This window comes from Triticum urartu, chromosome 5A, assembly GCF_056163025.1.
Source record: "Triticum urartu cultivar PI428250 chromosome 5A, HENAU_Tu73, whole genome shotgun sequence".
Taxonomy (NCBI): domain Eukaryota; kingdom Viridiplantae; phylum Streptophyta; class Magnoliopsida; order Poales; family Poaceae; genus Triticum; species Triticum urartu.
Genome location: NC_141877.1, coordinates 288390015 through 288410110, shown reverse-complemented (window position 1 = coordinate 288410110; position 20096 = coordinate 288390015). Strand labels below are relative to the sequence as shown.

At 48.3% G+C, this 20096-nt stretch overlaps 1 protein-coding gene and 1 pseudogene across 1 annotated transcript; both read right to left on the bottom strand.

The window, feature by feature from the left end:
• Positions 1 to 840: 840 nt before the first annotated feature.
• LOC147971095 (uncharacterized) lies at positions 841 to 2683 on the bottom strand (annotated as a pseudogene).
• Positions 2684 to 3440: 757 nt separating this feature from the next.
• On the bottom strand, positions 3441 to 8079 carry LOC125508375 (Protein kinase superfamily protein). The gene is made up of 2 exons (XM_048673072.2): positions 7444 to 8079; positions 3441 to 4792 (listed from the first exon to the last, which is right to left on the bottom strand). The coding sequence occupies exons 1-2, from the start codon at positions 7971 to 7973 to the stop codon at positions 3895 to 3897; spliced, it is 1428 nt and encodes a 475-aa protein (XP_048529029.1). The 5' UTR covers positions 7974 to 8079; the 3' UTR covers positions 3441 to 3894.
• Between the last annotated feature and the right edge of the window lie 12017 nt (positions 8080 to 20096).

The window sequence follows — 20096 nt, the reverse complement described above, 5'->3', positions numbered from 1 at the left end:
TTGCAGCTCGCTCCTTAGCGTCAACAAGCTGGCGCTTCAAGTGCGCAATCTGTTTTTTAATGGAGCCAAAAACCTTTCGACTCCACTCTTGCACGGCCTTTGAAGCGATCTTCAGCGTTCTGCATGCATTCTCGAGATCCCCGCCATGCTGGTTGGCTGCATGGGCCTCGCCCCATGCTGCAGCGACCATGTCTTCGCATCCCTCATGCCTCGCCCACACAGCCTCATAGAGAAACGCTCGCTGACCATGTGCCCGTGCCTCGCCTTGCCTTGTCATTGCTCTAATGAGCAACACTTGGTGGTCAGACTCCTCCGTCATGATATGTTGCACCTCTACTGCTGGGAAAATCTGTGCAAAATCCGCATTACATGTCGCCCGGTCCAGCCTCACTTGGATATTATCGTTCGCATCCCGTTTATTATCCCAAGTGAACGGATATCCGGAAAAACCAAGTCCGCTAGTCGTAGTCGGACAAGCATTCCTCAAACAGTGCCATCTGGTTCAAGGACCTAGGATTACCCCCTTGCTGTTCACTTTGTCAAAGTGCCTCATTAAAGTCCCCCGCACAGAGCCACGGGAGATCATCTTGTGCTCGGAGGTAACGAAGTACATCCCACGTCTTTGTTCGCTTTTCAATGCTGGGCTCTCCATAGATTCCAGTGAATCTAAAAGAGACCCTCGTACACAATCTTTGCATCTATGTAATATTGGCACCACGGCCGCACTGTAACATCAAATCCCTCCACCATAGTGCTAGACCTCCACTTTTGCCTTTGCAGTCCACCGCTACACCCTGTCTAAAGCCCACGCTCCACTTGAGCCTCTCCATTGCCCCTGACCTCTTTTTTGTTTCTGACAAAAACACCACCGCTGGGTTGTATGACCTAATCAGGTCTCGTAGTTCGCCCACTGCCGAGTCCAACCCCAATCCTCGGCAGTTACAGGCTAAAACGATCATTGCTCCTCGCGGCCCTGCGCACTTGCAGGGTCCGCTGATCTATCATCTGCTGTTGAGATACGGTCAAACACAGTGCGGTCATGCTCGGAGATCCGGTCAAACTCCGAGTCCGTTTTCAGCCTAGTGGTCCGAATGAAATTATCCTGATTGTTGTGCTGGTCCAGATCACCCTTAGCCACCCACATCTGTTTTGGTGCCCTCTTTCTGCTATTAGAGCGGGTATGATCATAATTATGTTTAAGCTGATAATCATACTCATCCCTCATTCTCCTAACATAATACCCAGGTCGCCTCTTAGCAGCATATCTCTTTCTTAACTCTTGTCTCATGTCCATCTGTTTGTACTTTAGATCGCTCCTCATTTCCTTCTTTCTTCGCTCCAGCTCATCCCTCAGATCTTTCTTGTGTGGCTCATCTTGTCCTTCCTCTCCATGCCAATTCCTCGCCTCCTTGCCTTTATCCGCAGACGGCCAGTGCCGCTGCTTGATCGGGCTGTTTACCTCCTCTCCATCCCTCTTCTCTCCGCCGCTAGTGCGGGAATCAGCTGAGCCGTCAAAATCTCTGTTCAGATTCCTCTTCGTAGGAATATTTCTAACAAAACCCTCCGACCTCTTGCCTCCATTACTCTCGCTCGAGGGAGCACTGTTGAAACTATGACTGTTTTGGCCCCCTCCCTTCTGCACCCCCTCCCTGAAAGAGGAGGATCGCCCCGGTGACGCACGGAGCCACTCTCCCCATTGCATATCTGACTTTACGGGAGGTACACACCCTTCAGTCCCGTGAACTAGCCTCCCACATTCAAAACAGAAGTGAGGGATTTTTTTTCATAAGCAAAGTCGTACCAAGTTCCTTCAGGATCATCTTTTGTCTCCTTCAAATTGAAACCCCTCACGAGAGGCTCATAAATTGACAGCTTTGTGCGAACCCTAAGATGAACTCCTTTAGCTGATCCATCTTTTTCCACATCCACTCTTACTGCTGTACCAAGCCAGTTCCCGAGCGCCTTTCCAAAAGCCTCTGTTCTGTTGTCCAGGGGAAGGTCAGTGACCCTAACCCAGACCTCCACTGTGTCAAACACCATCTCAGACGGCCTAGTATTGCCTTCATAACCTTTCAACACAACTACATTGAAGTCAAACTGCCATGGTCCTCCATTAAGGGCATGCTTCCAATCACGCTCGCTCCCAAAGTGCACCACAAACTTGTTCCCCCCAATATCACTGAATTTTGCTTCCTTGTGGAGGCCCAATGCCCTCTGCATAGATTTTTCTAGGGCTTTAAAATTCATCGGCCTGGGCGTGAAAGATTTGCCAATGATCGACCACTTTGTAGCCCTAGGCATCTCCTTCCTAGCTTCTCCAAACACAAAGCCGGAAGCCTCCTTCTCAGTAAGAATTAGCCCTCACAGCCGATCTGATAGTCCTGCTGCCTCCGCCGACTCCTTCCCATCTACCGGTGATGTCGATGAGGTTCTGCTCTTCTCTGCGGTCGCCATCTTCCCTGCACCATCCTTTAGGCCCGTTGGAGTCGTCCTTGGCGCCGACGTTTTCATCATCAACGCTGCAGCGGCCCTATTCATCTCCGTCGCACGGGGAGTTGCCCTCGACCGAGGGGTCTCCATCCCTCCCCTGCCGCTTCTTTCCGCCATGGAAGACCACGGGGATTAAGAACCCAATCCGATCAGCCCGATCAGGGAACGCCGTCGTCCCACACAGGCCATCGGAATCCACACCACCACTGGCAAAAAACCCTAACCCTAGCGAGTCGGCGACGGTCGCCTCACGATCGCCCCCTAATCGCCTCTCCGTGTTTTTTGACAAGGTGGACCCGCTGTGGATGTATCAGCGAATCTGAAGTGGAACCGAGTACCGCCATGAACCCTGACAGTAGCAAAAGGGTCAGATCCATTTTTTTTTTACAAATTAGGATCAGATCTCGATTAAGTATGAAAAAAGGGTCAAAACACGAAATTTGTCCACTGTGTTACCATACCCAGCTTCCCTCACCTCTTTTTCATTCCACCGTATGTGGTTGACTTGCATTCTAGTATGGCAGGCATACAGGCAGCATGCATGAAGCATGATCATTGCAACTGCAGTCGGCCAGCCTTTACTTCTTTAGCACAGCAGGATAAGACATCCTTTGCCTTTTTCACCCAGGTACAGGTACCGCTGTAAAAACATCGGCACCTTTACCGGGCCATCGATCCGATCATCTGGAGTACTAATATGAATATCACATCTAGAAGTACGTGCGATCAGCGAGTTTGGTGGCAAACGCGGGCGCACGAGCGCGCAGGGAAAGGGAAAGCAGTGCGCAGAATTCCCGGGGCAATGATCGATCCCCGCTGCAGCTCTCGCCGTCTTTCGCTCCACCGGTTCGTGTCCCCCGGCTGCCGCCCAAAGCCCAGACCCGATGGTCTATCATGAGCCATGTCTCCTTGCCCCCGGCCTCATCATTCGTAAAAGTACTGCAGCTCCATCCCCAAAACGCACATCAAATTATTAACCATCTTTGCACAAAAAAGCTCCACTACAAGCAGAGCAAAACCCTGACATACTAGCAAACAGCGCTCATAATACAACTCTACTACTGCTACAAGTGCTAACTATGTGTCATACATCTACTCCATGTAAAGTCAAAATACTAGAAAGAAGCAACGATAAATTATTATTGGAACGGCGTGTACGCACGCACGCAGACGCAGCCGCTGCCGGCAACTATTTGACGCGACAGCGCCGCGCCTGGCCGCGCGCGCGCGCCCTGCTCCCAACCAAAGGCCGCCTCGTGCGCGCCATCCAGCGCGGTCCACCACGTGCGCCAGGGTCGGACAAGGGTGGTACGAGCTTCCAGCTTGGGTCCCGTCAGTGGCAGCATCTTGTTGGTTGCACGTACGTGCGTGCGTGCGCGGGAGCTTCCTCGTGTCTGATCCGATCTAGTAGTACTCCACGGGCGTGCCGGGGCAGCTGTCATCCGACATGTCGTCGTCGTCGTTGGGGCTGTTCTTCTTCCCGGGGCCGCCGGAGCCAGCGGCCGTGGCGACCGCGGCGCTGAAAGGCGGGGGCACGTACGGCGGCGTGGCGCAGCGGAGCAGCGCCCAGTTGACGCCGTTGAAGAATGGGTGGCGCTTGATGGCCGCGGCGCCGACGGTGGCGCCGAGCCTGCGCGCCGGATCCTTGGCGAGCAGCGCGGTGACGAGGTCCCTGGCGGCGGAGGAGACGGAGGGGTCCTTGGGGAACTCGAGCGCGCGGGCCACGATGTTGGCCAGGGTCATCTCGTTGTCGTACCCCTTGAAGGGCGTCACCCCGTAGAGGAGCTCGAAGATGAAGATGCCCAGCGTCCACCAGTCCACCGAGCTGCCGTGGCCCTCGCCCGACACGATCTCCGGGGCCAGGTACTCGTGCGTGCCCACGAACGACATGGACCGGAGCTCCACCGGCTCCGCCACGAACTCCAGGTCCAGCACGCCGGTGGGGAGGCTGCCGTCGCTGCTGCCGTTCAGGCCCCTGCCACCGCCGCCCGAGGCCTTCTTGCGGCGCCGGCGCCTGCGGCCGCGGCCGGGGAAGAGGCTGAAGCAGGACACCGACGGTACGATGCAGGAAGGGATGATACAGGTGGACGACGCGGAGGGGCGGCCGGTGAGGCCGACGGGGTCGGAGATGACGTGCGCCGGAGTAGGGGCCGTCGGGTCGCACTTGAGGGAGAGGTCGAAGTCGGTGAGCATGATGTGGCCGTCGGCGCGGACCAGCACGTTCTCCGGCTTGAGGTCCCGGTACACGATGTCCAGCATGTGAATGTACTCCAGCGCAGCCACCACCTCCGCCACGTAGAACCTGCCGCAGTACACTACATGTCATTCACCATTGCCACTACTAGTACTATAATCTATCAAATGCAACCAAAATTACGAATTAGCAACGAGATTTTACAGCCAGCAGGCTGAAACGATGGACCCGGTGCATGTTTGGTGGAAAAAGAAAACAGTACTACTACAGAAGCAACTAATTGCATAGCACAAAAGCATACTCTTGACTTTATTCACATGCAACCAAAAGACACATACTCACCTGTATATCTGAACCTAGCTAAGCTAAGCTAGCACGGTGGCTGACACTGTGCGCTCCAGTAGTGCTACTCCTACTAGCAAGCAAAAAAGTCAGAGGCGGAAGAAAGGCAAGAGACAGTACTGGAATTAGCGCATCATTGATGCGGGGGCGTTGCACGTTAAGGTGGAGCCTAGACTAGTTTAATGGCGAGCATCATGTGTGCATGTACTCGATTCATAGTTCCTTCATCGGGTTAATTAGCTTAATCCTTACTACGTGATGTCGACCGCATTCATGGGCGGCCATGTCTGTGCTGTGCTGTGCGTGTGTTTCAGAGCTGTGATTCTTGGCAAATCACATGGGGGTTAATAAAAGCTGGCCTCTCTTGGGTCTTGACCAAGCAAGCACAAGCACAAGCACGCACCGGTGTTTTATGAGGGTGAGAGTATATTTTAAAAGCCATGTTCCGCGACCGGTTCCGGCGCCGTAGCACGGGGCGGAGGGACGGTGGGCGGCTCGTGTGCACCACCGGCAATGCCTACGGCGACCGGCCTTGCCATAAAGCCACACGACACGTTGATGGTAGTAGTAACACTGTTGCAGGTACCACCCAAATTCACGACGCCCTTGCATACAAACTACTCCTACCTACTACTGCCTACCGCTGGCTGCTGCTAGTGCTCGTACTGCAACAACTAGTGCTGCCCCGTGAAACGAGGCTTCATTTCTGCTGGAGTGCACGTCATTCGCAAGGCTGTATATAGTATGTATGTGTGTGTGGGTGGGAGTACGTTGTACGACGTGGGCTTTTTAACGGAGTGCGTGCATACAATGGCGCCCGCCGAAAGCATATTTTACTGTTGCTATATTTTTGGCCGCCGCTCGTTCATGAATTCATGCTGCACTCTCCTATTTTTTTCCTTTTGTTTCTACACAAAGTTTAAGCAAAGACATTATTTTCCCGTGAATTCATATTGTTGTTTCTTATCTTTACTGCACATTTTAAGCCTCCTTTGATTTAAAGGAATTTTGTAGGATTTTCATAGGATAGGATTTCTATAGGAAAAATTCCTTTAGAGCTCTTTGGTTTGTAGGAATGAAATCCTATTCCTATGGAGGAATTCTTCCTATCCTCCACATTTCATAGGAAAATAAACATTAGTCTAGACTCAATGGAAAAAAATCCTATAGTGTGAATCAAAGGGCATCTTCTTTTCTATTTCTATGCATAGGATTTGAGATGCATGTCATCTTATTTCCTATGACTTTCCTATTCCTATGATTTTTCAATCCTATGGACCAAAGGAGGCATTAGTAAAGGAAAAGCTCGTATTTGTTGCCTTTTTTCTTCTTCTCGCCCATAGCGATGGATGTAGTACATACGGCCGGGAATAATACTACTTTAAGTCTATTCCGGAAGGAAGTAACATCAGCGTTCGTATAGTATATCGTCGGCAGGCACAAAATGGTGAGAAAAAGGAGAGAGATGCGGCAAAGGAGGGAAGCATGCAAGCGCATATGCCGAGCCCAGCTTTTCATCACTTCCGCATGGGCAGGCTTGGTTTCAGGGCGGGCGCTGCCGGTCTCCACATGCAAACACTTCCTGACTGACTGACTGACTGACTGGTCACTGCGAGATGATAATGTGGGCGTGCAACTGTGTGGCCGCTGGCTGGGTTCAGAGCCGAGAGCATGATCAGCAACCAAGAAACTGTTGTTGGCGACGCGACAGTGAGAGCAGCTGGACCCAACACCACGCCATGGGAGATATCGATGGGATGGCCCATGAATGCGAAGAAACAGGGCAAGATGTCGTTTGGATGTTTATTTCATTCATTCATGGCTCCGTTTTGCAAAACGGTATCATCCTCATGTGTCGCGGTCGTGTGCTGTTAAGGAAGCTATCTCCATGGTGCCTGCCATCTTGGTTAGGGATCCGTCCAAAGGGGCAGCAGCAATCGATGTCATATTATTATGCCTTGTGTTTTCAGGATGAGGGGCACTGTGGCTAGACAAGCACTCCATATGAATGGACAGATGCGTGCCCAACCGAAGACACATGGGGCCAGCGGAACCATGCGCGGAACTGGGCTTTGCGTCCACTAGATCCTTAAAAATGGAGTGCTCTAATTAAACTATGCCAAAAGTGGGGGAACAGAGAAACGGCAAAGTGAAACAGACGAAGCCGACTAGAACGCGCAGGAAACCGGCCACATTCTTCTCCGGAACCGGAAAGGCTATGTGATCACTAGTAGCTACTTCACCGTCGGTTTTAGCCTAACAAAATCTGATCAAACCTTGCAATTGTTGATTCTTTTTTTTTTTTGCTTCCACAGAGACAGAAACAGAGACTATGAAAAAGTTTGATTTTTTGAGGTAGTATAATTAAGTGCATGAATGCCTATGTAGTTGTGACGAAGGAGGAGGTGGCGTAGTACCTGACGGCGGCCTCGGAGAATCGGCGGTGCGGCTGCCTCTGGCGGAGGACGTGGAGATCGCCGCCGGGGCAGAACTCGGTGAGGAGGCAGGACCAGCGCTCGCCCTCGGCGACCCCGTAGAGGCGCGGGAGGAAGGGGTGGTCGACGGCCTCGAGGATCTCGCGCTCGGTGCGCGCGCGGCCCTCCTTGTTGCGGCCCTGGAGCTCCTTCCGGTCCATCACCTTGGCCGCCACCAGCGCCCCGCCCTTGCCCTTCACCTCGGCCAGGTAGACGCTGCCGATGTCCCCGGCCCCGAGCCTCCGCACGAAGCGGATGTCCGACAGCTGCACCGTGCCGAGGCGCGGGGCGAGGGCGGAGGGGTTGCAGGAGCGCGGCGCGGGGACGCCGGCGATTGGCCCCGAGGAGGAGGAGGTGGAGCAGGAGGCCGTGGCGGTGGAGACGGTGGAGGCGGAGCGGGAGCGCTCGGAGGAGCCGAAGCTGAGGCTCTGCAGCTCGTCCGCCGCCAGCTCCGCGTCGCCGTCCGGAGGCATTGCTGCCTGCTGCGTTGAGGCGGGTCTGCTCCTGGCTGCTGGATGTGGCAAGTGCGGGGACAGGGGAGGAATAGGAGGAGGAGGAGGTGGTGCGGTTGGGTGCCCTGGGTTTTTAATTTGAAGATGAAGAGAGGGGGGAGGTTAGTTGACGGATGGGGATGGGCCGGGCCGGAAAGCCGTGTCCGGCTCCAGCCAGGCTAGCGCGAGATTTTGTGTCTAATCATCTTTGGATCTCCGGGGGACATGCAGGCCCGGTTCTCCGGCTGCTGACATTTTGTTCTTTTATACAAGCACTAGTAGTATATAAGATCCATCCATAGATGGTACTCTAGATTGTTGCATGGGACATTGATTGAGAAAATAATGGGACATTCCAATTGGAGGTCGATTCGATAAGATCGTCGCCGCAGAAGATGGGCATTGTTTTCCTTGCATTACGTGAAGCGCAAAAAAAAAAAGAGAAAAAAATTGCTTTCGTCGCGTCAGTGGGTTTGACCTGACCTGAATAATCGCTACGCTAGAGCTAGCGGTCTTGATGGCTCGAGAAAGGATGGATGGTTTGCCTTGACGCCGTTGTTGCTTCCTTGATTCCTTCAACTCGAATCAATCAGCGACGGCCGGCCACTGACTGCCCGGGTCCTCTCGTCTCGTGATGCACCGAGACCAAGTACTAGTCTCTCTCGTGTCGTGTCGCATCCCGCATGAAACGCTCGGGCCTAATGGCCTACTGAATTCATTCAGGATTGGACGCACTCGTTTGGATTTGCACGTGCTAGTGGCGCAAACAATCGTATGAAGACATGTACAATAATATTATTTTAGGAGTGTCACGTAGGATAAATGATGAAATGAAGGAAAGAGAACTCATAAGAAAAGGCTTGTCTTCTCTTATTTAAGATAAGATAAGAGATGATCTCTTAGCATAATTTGTCTCACCATGTTTTAAGGAATTACTATTTATTAAAGATAAGGCTAAGATATAATTCATTGTAGACATATTTTTTTGTCATTTTTAAAATACATGCAAGACTTAAGATAAAACTGTTCTATCAACCATTGTACATGACCTGAGAGCCGCGCTGGCTACCACAGTCGGCTAGGTGATTGACTGACAGAGGGGAGCCAAACCCATTTTTGAAACGGATGGGCGGGTCTACGACGCGGACGCGAGGTGATCCGTCCCACTGCAAGCAACCGGGACAGGCGAATGGACCCAGCGATGGGATATGGGTGGCCCAAACGCGAGCGACCAAGCGTACCGATGGGTCTGTGTGCGTGTTTACAGCAATTCCAGCGCTATACGCCAAAATACACAAACCAAATGTTGGACGTGTCATTCTCAAAAGAAAAAAAATTGACGGACGTGTCCGCAAACTGCTTTAAAAGAGCCGATCATTCAATACGGTGCACCAAATAAACGTGGACATATAGTATTTTCATTAATATCATCAAGATTATTTTTTACATAACAAAAAAAAAAAAACTCAACCCTAGTCTGCTCTTTGTAAGATATGGGGTACGTCCATGACCCACAGCCTACCCCTCGTTGGAATCTGCCCACCGACCATCGACATCGCCGGTGGAAGTGAGATCGATGATCGAATTGGACGGTCCGACATCGTACTTGTTACGACATGATAAGGAGATGCAAGTGTTGGCGACGTTCCAGTCAGCCACCACATGCGGTGCCTTGGTGCCTACCTCCGCCGCAATCTCATCGACAAGCGGTCACGCTCCACCTCGTTGACGCGGAGCTGCCACCACTCGTGGTGGATGGTACAGGCGATGCGCACGGACTCGTACAAGCAATGGTGGTGGAGTTATTAAACGGAAGATGAATGTGTTTGCCGACACGACAAGCATGACAAGTGTGATCCTCTATCATATTACAACTGAAACTGAAACTCCTAAGAATATGACGAAGGGTGACGGGGTTGGGATAACCCAGACTAGCGTGCCAGGGATCAACGCCAGTAGAGAGGGCGACCGGTGCGGTGGTCGTGGAGGAAGGCGAATGCACCAGATAGAGCTCGTCGGGGCTGTCACATCGCTGAAGTACCATCCTGATTCGAGCGTCCTTGACACAAAAACCAAGCTCGTCAAATTCAACAGTAACAGGATTTTCACGAATGAAACAACAGACGGAAATAAGATTCTTAATAAGATGAGGTGACACAAGTATGTTAGACAAAGATAAATGCATGGAATTAGAAGGAAAAGAAGTGTGCCCGACGTGTAATAGGGAGGGTGGAACCATCACTGACACTGATGCGGCGGTCGGTGGTGACGGGAGTGAAGGAGGCAAGATTACCAGGATGAGCAAACATGTGAGCCGTAGCCCCGGCGTCCATGTAGCAATCACCGCCTCTGGTGTAGTTGTTCGGCGTAGGGGCGGTGTGCAGTGCGGCAAGAAGCGCCGGATCCCAAGGCGCCAATGGCAGCGCCGACGAAGGTGACGGCGGCGCCATCGAGAAGCCGTAGCCGCCACTCAGTTGCGGCGGTGGGTACCCTCCATAGGGCCGCGGAGCCGCGTAGTATGCCTGATGCGCCGGCGAACGCAGCACGGGAAGAGTCGGTGCAGGGGACCGTGGGACCGGCATGGTGTACGCATGAACGACACCGGCCCACGGGTTGTACCCGCCGGCCCACGGAGGAGGCACCTGGAGCTGCTACTACTGGCGAGGAGGGCATGCAGCTGCTACTGGCCGCCACACCGGCCGTCGCGCCTACCTCCGCGGTGCCGCCCGCCTCGGGCGGCATGGGAGGAGCGAGGGCCCTATACGGGGGCAGCGGCAAGGGTAGCGGCGGCGGTTGCTGCGACGGCTGCGGGTAGGGCGTCGGGTGACGCTGCTGTCGGGGCGCAGCCGGGCGGCGGGTGGCGGCGGCGAGGGCGGTGTGGATGGCCCGCACCTTCACCTGCTTCATCCGCCGCTCCTCCAGCCGGAGGTAAGCAACGAACTTGGCGAAGGAGGGCTCGGGGATGAGGGTGAGGTTCGCCGCGGCGTTGCCGAAGTCCTCGTTGAGGCCGGCGGTGAGCGTGCTGAGAAGGAGATCATCGTCAACCTTCGCACCACTATTCAAGATATCTTCCGATATGCCGATAAATCGGCCGATTTATCGCTTACCGCTGTCAGACCGATAAGATAAATCGGCCGATAAATCAGCCGATATGGCAATAAATCGGCCGATATGCCGATAAAATGGCCGATTTACCCCTTATCCTGGGTCGGCTGATAAGTTCCCGATAAGCGATATCCCCAACATTGCTTCGCGCCAATATCGCGGAGCTTGTCAGCGAGAGTCTTGAGGCAGCGACAATAGTCGTCGATGGAGGAGTTGTCCTGGTGGCATCCAGAAAACTCTTGCTGCAAAAAAACACGACGTTGAAGGCGATTGTCGGTGAAGAGCCTGTTCAGCTTGGTCCACACGACGTGAGCATCATCGCCGTCTTGCACGATCGTGTGAAACAGGTTTGGCAAGATGGTGAAGAAGAACCACCAGATGAGCGTGGCGTCGATGGTGGACCAGTCATGGAAGTTGGGGACGAGGCTGGAGTCGACATAGCCTTCCACATGGTCGACGACGTGGTACTCCTGGAACACGAGGGAGAAGTACGTCTTCCACGTGTAGTAGGAGGAGTCCGTTTGGGAGAGACGAACGGAAATCCGCTCGTAGATCTTGAGGTTGCGGATGTCATTGACGTCGGGAGGGTTGGCATCGGCGAACGGGTTGGAGTTGATGGTGGAGCAGGACGAGGTGACGGACGACATGGCGGCGAGGTGGTGGTGCGGCTCAGGCTAGGGTTAGGGTTTGTGGCGGTGGCGTCTAGGGAGAGGTGCGGCGGCAGTGTGGGGTGGAGATGCAGCGGCGGCTAAGGAAAGCGGCGGCGGCTACACGAGGGTTTGGTGGCTGCGGGGTGGCGCGCGACGGCAGAGGGCGGTGGCGGTGAGGGCAGCGACAGGGAAAACGCGGCGGCGAGGGAGGAGGTAGCGGCGACGACAGCGCGGAGAAGGCACCTGGCTATGGCAGCTAGGGCGGCGGTGGCGCGAAGGAGGCGCACGGTGACGGCGGGTAGGGCGGTGGAGGCGGCAGCTCGGAGGAGGCATGCGGCGGCGGAGCAGAAGCGATGTCCTAAACCTAAAAAACTGATACCATGTATGTTATGAGAATTGCACAATGTATTACTCAGATGCAAATTGCACATATATATGATATACAACGGTGGACCACGACCTCAACTATATAAGGAAACTAGAAGGTGTGCCCAATACATAATATGTGATATGTCTCCAACGTATCTATTGAAGGAAATATGCCCTAGAGTCAATAATAAAGTTGTTATTTATATTTTCTTATATCATGATAAATGTTTATTATTCATGCTAGAATTGTATTAACCAGAAACTTAGTACATGTGTGAATACATAGACAAACAAAGTGTCACTAGTATGCCTCTACTTGACTAGCTCGTTGAATCAAAGATGGTTAAGTTTCCTAACCATAGACATGAGTTGTCATTTGATTAACGAGATCACATCATTAGAGAATGATGTGATTGTTTTGACCCATTCCATTAGCTTAGCATTTGATCGTTTAGTATATTGCTATTGCTTTCTTCATGACTTATACATGTTCCTATGACTATGAGATTATGCAACTCCCGAATACCGGAGGAACACTTTGTGTGCTACCAAATGGCACAACGTAACTGGGTGATTATAAAAGTGCTCTACAGGTGTCTCCGATGGTACTTGTTGAGTTGGCATAGATCGAGATTAGGATTTGTCACTCCGATTGTCGGAGAGGTATCTCTAGGCCATATCGGTAATGCACATCACTATAAGCCTTGCAAGCAATGCAACTAATGAGTTAGTTGCGGGATGATGTATTACGGAACGAGTAAAGAGACTTGCCGGTAACGAGATTGAACTAGGTATTGAGATACCGACACTCGAATCTCAGGCAAGTAACATACCGATGACAAAGGGAACAACATATGTTATGCGGTTTGACCGATAAAGATCTTCGTAGAATATATAGGAACCAATATGAGCATCCAAGTTCCGCTATTGGTTATTGACCGGAGATGAGTCTCGGTCATGTCTACATAGTTCTCGAACCCGTAGGGTCCGCACGCTTAACGTTCGGTGACAATCGGTATTATGAGTTTATGTGTTTTGATGTACCGAAGGTGGTTCGGAGTCCCGGATGTGATCACAGACATGACGAGGAGTCTCGAAATGGTCGAGACATAAATATTGATATATTGGACGGCTATATTCGGACACCGGAAGGGTTTTGGGTGATCTCGGAGAAAACTGGACTGCCAAAGGGGTTACCGGAACCCACGGGGGCTAATGGGCCTTGATGGGCCCTAGTGGAGAGAGAGAGAGGGGCCGGCCAGGGCAGGCCGCGCCCCCTCCCCTTGAGTCCAAATAGGACAAGGAAGGGGGGCGCCCCTCTTTCCTTTCCCCTCTCCCACTCCTTCCTTCCCCCTCCTAGTGGGACTAGGAAAGGGGAGTCCTATTCCCACTAGGAGGACTCCTCCTCCTCTTGCACGCCCTCCTAGGGTCGGCCGGCCTCCCTCCTTGCTCCTTTATATACGGGGGCAAGGGCACCCCGTGGACACACAAGTTGATCATTGATCTTTTAGCTGTGTGCGGTGCCCCCCTCCACCATAATCCACCTCGGTCATATCGTAGCGGTGCTTAGGCGAAGCCCTGCGTCGGTAGCTTCATCAACACCATCATCACGCCGTCGTGCTGACGGAACTCTCCATCGAAGCTCTACTGGATCGTGAGTTCGTGGGACATCACCGAGCTGAACGTGTGCAGATCGCGGAGGTGCCGTACGTTCGGTACTAGGATCGGTCGATCGTGAAGACGTATGACTACATCAACCGCGTTGTCATAACGCTTCCGCTTACAGTCTACGAGGGTACGTGGAAGACACTCTCCCCTCTCGTTGTTATGCATCACCATGATCTTGCGCGTGCGTAGGATTTTTTTTGAAATTACTACGTTCCCCAACATCTATAATTTTTGATTGTTCCATGCTATTATATTATCTATTTTGGATATTTTATATGCATTAATATGCTATTTTATACTCCCTCCGTTTCTTAATATAGGGTGTATATTTTTGGCACGAAAATTAAAAAATGCATGTGAAGGAAAAATTTCACAACTTTTGGGCAAGATTATACCTGACTAATTAACATGAGAAAATAGAGAAGCTTTCCTAATATAAGAAAATGTAATCAAATCCCTAAAAACATTATCCAGACGAGTGGTGCATCGCAATACACCTTATATTTCACATTTTTCTGAAAAATCTATAAACCTTATATCAAGGAACGGAGGGAGTAATATTTTTTGGACTAACCTATTAACCTAGAGCCCAGTGTCAGTTTCTGTTTTTTCCTTATTTTAGAGTTTCGTAGAAAAGGAATACCAAATAGAGTCCAAACGGAATAAAATTTTCACGATAATATTTCTTAGACCAGAAGACATCCATAAGACATGGAGTGCAAGTTAGAGAAGCCACGAGGCGGCCACAAGGACGGAGGGCACACCCAGGGGGGTAGTGCGCGCCCCCACCCTTGTGGGCCCCTCGTGACTCCACCGACCTAGTTTCTGCGCCTATATATTCTCATATATCCCCAAAGCAATAGATGGAGTGATACGTCCATTTTACATCATGTTTACTACTGTTATTTATAATTTTTTATGTATAATAATGCTTTTTGGAGTAATTCTAATGCATTTTCTCTCATAATATGCAAGGTACACACAAAGAGAGAGAATTCCGGCAGCTGGAAATCTAGACCTGGAAAAGCTACGTCAAGCCACCTATTCTGCACAACTCCAAACAAGATGAAACTTCACGAGGATTTTTTATGGAATAAATAATAAATAGTGGAGCAAATAACCACTGGAGGGGCCACCTGGTGAGCACAAGACACCAGGGCGCGCCTGGCCCCCTAGGCGCGCCCTAGTGGGTTGTGCTCAGCCCGGGCCACCTCCGGTGCCCATCTTTTGGTATATAAGTCATTTTGACCTAGAAAAATAAGGAGAGGACTTTCGGGACGGAGAGCCATCATCTCGAAGAAGAACTTGGGCAGGAGCACTTTTGCCCTCTGGCGGAGCGATTCCGCCGGGGAAACTTCCCTCCCGGAGGGGAAATCATCGTCATCATCATCACCAACAACTCTCCCATCTTGGGGATGGAAATCTCCATCAACATATTCAACATCACCATCTCCTCTCAAACCCTAGTCCATCTCTTGTGTTCAATCTTGTTACCGGAGCTATAGACTGGCACTTGTGGGTGACTAGTAGTGTTGATTACATCTTGTAGTTGATTACTATATGGTTTATTTGGTGGAAGATTATATGTTAAGATCCAATATGCTATTTAATACCCCTATGATCTTGAGCATGATTATCATTTGTGAGTAGTTACTTTTATTCTTGAGGTCACGGGAGAAATCATTTGCAAGTAATCATGTGAACTTGATATGTGTTCGATATTTTGATAGTATGTATGTTGTGATTCCCTTAGTGGTGTCATGTGAACGTCGACTACATGACACTTCACCATATTTGGGCCTAAGGGAATGCATTGTGAAGTAGTTATTAGATAATGGGTTGCGAGAGTGATAGAAGCTTAAACCCTAGTTTATGCGCTATTCCGTAAGGGACCGATTGGATCCAAAAGTTTAATGCTATGGTTAGAATTTATTCTTAATACTTTTCTCGTAGTTGTGGAAGCTTGCGAGGGGGTTAATCATAAGTAGGAGGTTTGTTCAAGTATGAACAACACCTAAGCACCGGTCCACCCACATAAAAAATTACCAAAGTAGCGAACACGAATCAAACCAACATGATGAAAGTGACTAGATAAATTCCCGTGTACCCTCAAGAACGCTTTGCTTATTATAAGAGACCGTTTTGGCTTGTCCTTTGCCTGAAAAGGATTGGGCTATCTTGCTGCACTTTTGTTACTATTATCGTTACTTGCTCGTTACAAATTATCTTGCTATCAGACTACTCTGTTACTTACAATTTTAGCACTTGCAGACATTACCTTGCTGAAAACCACTTGTCATTTCCTTCTGCTCCTCGTTGGGTTCGACACTCTTACTTATCAAAAAGGCTAAAAATGATCCCATGTACTTGTGGGTCATCAAGGCTATTTTCTGGCGCCGTTGCCGGGGAGTGAAGCGCTCTTGGTAAGGAAAAATTATTACTACGTGCTGAAATTTATTGTCACTTGTCACTATGGAAAACAATCCTTTGAGGGGTTTGCTCGGGGTATCTTCACCTCGACCGGAACCAAAATTAGCTACCCCTCAACCTAATGCACTTACTAAAATTATTGAATATGAAATTCCTTCGGGTATGATAGAACAACTGCTAGCTAATCCTTATGCAGGAGATGGAACCGAACATCCTAATATGCACTTGATATATGTGGAAGAAATTTTTGGATTGTTTAAACTTGCAGGTTTACCCGGAGATGAAGTTAAGAATATGGTTTTCCCTTTATCTTTGAAGGGAAGAAGCATTGGCATGGTATAGGCTATGCGATGATATTAGATCTTGGAATCGAAATCGATTGACATTGGGGTTTCATCAAAAAAATTATCCTATGCATCTAGTTCATCGTGATCGGAATTATATATATATATATAATTTTTGGCCTCGTGAAGGATAAAGTATCGCTCTAGCTTGGGGGAGGCTTAACTCATTGTTATATTGATGCCCCAATCACGAGCTCTCAAGAGAAATTATTATCCAGAATTTTTATGCTCAACTTTCTCATAGTGATCGATCCATGCTTGATACTTCCTGTGCTGGTTCTTTTATGAAGAAGACTATTGAATTTCGGTGGGATCTTTTGGAAAGAATTGAATGCAACTTTGAAGATTGAGAACTCGATGAAGGTAAAGAGTCAGGTATTAAGATTAAGTTTGATTGTGTTAAATATTTTATGTATACCGATGCTTTTCAAAAGTTTAGCACTAAATATGGACTTGACTTTGAGATAGTAGCCTCCTTTTGTGAATCATTTGCTACTCATGTTGATCTCCCTAAGGAGAAGTGGTTTAAATATCACCCACCTATTAAAGAAGAAATTAAAGAACCGGTACTAGCTAAAGAGGAAACCATAATTTATAATGTTGATCCAGTTGTTCCTACTACTTATATTGAGAAACCACCTTTCCCTGTTAGGATCAAGGAACATGCTAAAGTTTCAATTGTGGTTAACAAAAGTTATATTAGAACACCTAAACCTGATGAAAAAATCAAAGTAGAACCTAGTGTTGCTATGGTTAAGGATCTATTGGAAGAAAATATAGATGGGCATGTTATTTACTTCTATGAAGAAGCTGCTAGAATTGCCAAACCCGATAAAAAAGATAAACATAGACCTGTTGTTGGCATGCCCGTTGTCTCAGTTAAAATAGGAGATCACTGTTATCATGGTTTATGCGACATAAGTGCTAGCGTGAGTGCTATTCCCTTTACCTTATATCAAGAAATTATGAATGACATAGCACCCGCAGAGATAGAAGACATAGATGTTACTATGAAACTTGCTAGTAGAGATACTATATCACCAATTGGGATTGTTAGAGATGTTGAAGTCTTGTGTGGGAAAATAAAATACCCTACTGATTTTCTTGTTCTTGGTTCCCCACAAGATGATTTTTGTCCCATTATTTTTAGTAGACCTTTCTTGAACACCGTTAATGCTAAAATAGATTGTTAGAAGCAAAATGTCGGTGTTAGTTTTGATGATGAGTCTCATGAGTTTAATTTTTACAAGTTTAGTAGAACACCTCTTAAAAAGAATTGCCTAGTATGGATGAAATAATTGGTCTTGCTTTGTGCCCCCTGATCCTCTAGAACAATATCTGCTAGACCATGAAAATGATTACATATGCATGAAAGGAATGAAATAGATAAGATTTTCTTTGAACAACCTCCTCTGCTTAAACACAATTTGCCTATTGAAACTCTAGGAGGTCCTCCTCCACCTAAAGGTGATCATGTATTTGAATTAAAACAATTTCCAAACACTTTGAAATATGCTTATCTTGATGAGAAGAAGATATATCCTGTTATTATTAGTGCTAACCTTTCAGAACATGAAGAAGAAAGATTATTGAAAGTTCTAAGGAAGCACTGAGCTGCTATTGGATATACTCTTGATGATTTAAAGGGCATTAGTCCCACTCTATGTCAGCAGAAGATTAATATGGAACCTGATGCTAAACCCGTTGTTGGTCACCAAGGTAGGTTAAATCCAAAGATGAAGGAAGTGGTAAGAACAGAAATATTAAAACTTCTGGAAGCAGGTATAATCTATCCTATAGTTGATAGTAGATGGGTAAGTCATGTTCATTGTGTCCCTAAGAAAGGAGGTATTACTATTGTTCCTAATGATAAGAATGAACTTATTCCACAAAGAATTGTTACAGGCTATAGAATGGTAATTGATTCTAGAAAATTGAACAAAGCAACTAGAAAAGATCATTACCCTCTGCCTTTTATTGATCAAATGCTAGAAAGATTATCTAAGCACACACATTTTTGCTTCCTTGATGGATATTCTGGTTTTTCACAAATACATGTTTCTCAACCTAATCAAGAAAAGACCACGTTTACTTGTCCCTTTGGAACTTATGCTTATAGACATATGCCTTTCGGTTTATGCAATGCACCTGCTACCTTTCAAAGATGTCTGACTGCTATATTCTCTGACTTTTGTGAAAAGATTGTTGAGGTTTTCATTGATGACTTTTCTATTTATGGGAAGTCTTTTGATGATTGCTTAAGCAATCCGGATCAAGTTTTGCAGAGATGCGAGCAAACAAATCTTGTCTTGAATTGGGAGAAGTGCCACTTTATGGTTAATGAAGGTATTGTTTTGGGCCATAAAATTTCTAAAAGAGTTATTGAGGTGGACAAAGCTAAGGTTGATGCAATTGACAAAATTCCATGTCCTTGATAACCCACAAGTATAGGGGATCACAACAGTTTTCGAGGGTAGAGTATTCAACCCAAATTTATAGATTTGACACAAGGGGAGCCAGATTTTTTTTGCAAGTATTAGCAGCTGAGTTGTCAATTCAACCACACCTGGATATTAATTATCTGCAGCAACGTGATCAGTAGCAAAGTAGTATGGTAGATTTGATAGTAGTAGCAACAACAATAGTAACGGTAACAGTGATAGCAGTAGTTTTGTAGCTAGTGCAACAGTAACGATAGCAGTAGTAACTTAGCAAGAACAATATAGGATAAATTTGTAGGCATTGGATCGGTAATTTGTTGGATGATATTCATCATGTGATATTCATAATCTAGTGCGATACGACACTAGCTCTAGTTCATAAATATAATGTAGGCATGTCACTGGTACATCGACGTGCTATACAAACGATTTTTAACCCCTTTCCGTGACAACATTTGGAACCATCGCCAAGTGAGTGTGGGTGATAGGGTGGTCCTTCCTACACGATCCAGAAACCATCGGGGATAGGCCCTCCTGGGACACCAAATGAGCTCGTGTGCATCATGCGAGGCATCGAAACCCAATCATTTCCGTAGGTATGTTCATCCCACACGGTAATCCAAGAAAAACATTTCCATAGGTATGTACATCCCACACGGTGAATCCTAGAAAAACATTTCCGTAGGTATGTATATCACACATAGTTGTTTGTGTGGAAATGTTTGTGCAAGGTGGCCTAACGCAAACAGTTTGCTGGCGTAAGCCACGTGTGATTGTTAGTTGATCGAACACGCCTACTTTCTAGAAACCGTGCGGGTTGTTTGAGTTCATCGCCCATGGTGTTGTCTGAGTAACCGTCTGCAATAGAAAACCCCAATAAGTAGGATAATTAGCATATTATTGATAATACATGTACTAATCAAACTGATATTTCTTATAAAACACACTAGATATTTCATATCCGTATAACAGCAACCAGGATTTCATAATCGAATTACATCAGATAGCTTCGGCACTCAGTTACGCCATTACACAACAGCACCAAGTTTCACATGAAGCATCAAAAAACATTGGAAAGTAGCATCATACACGGTAAAT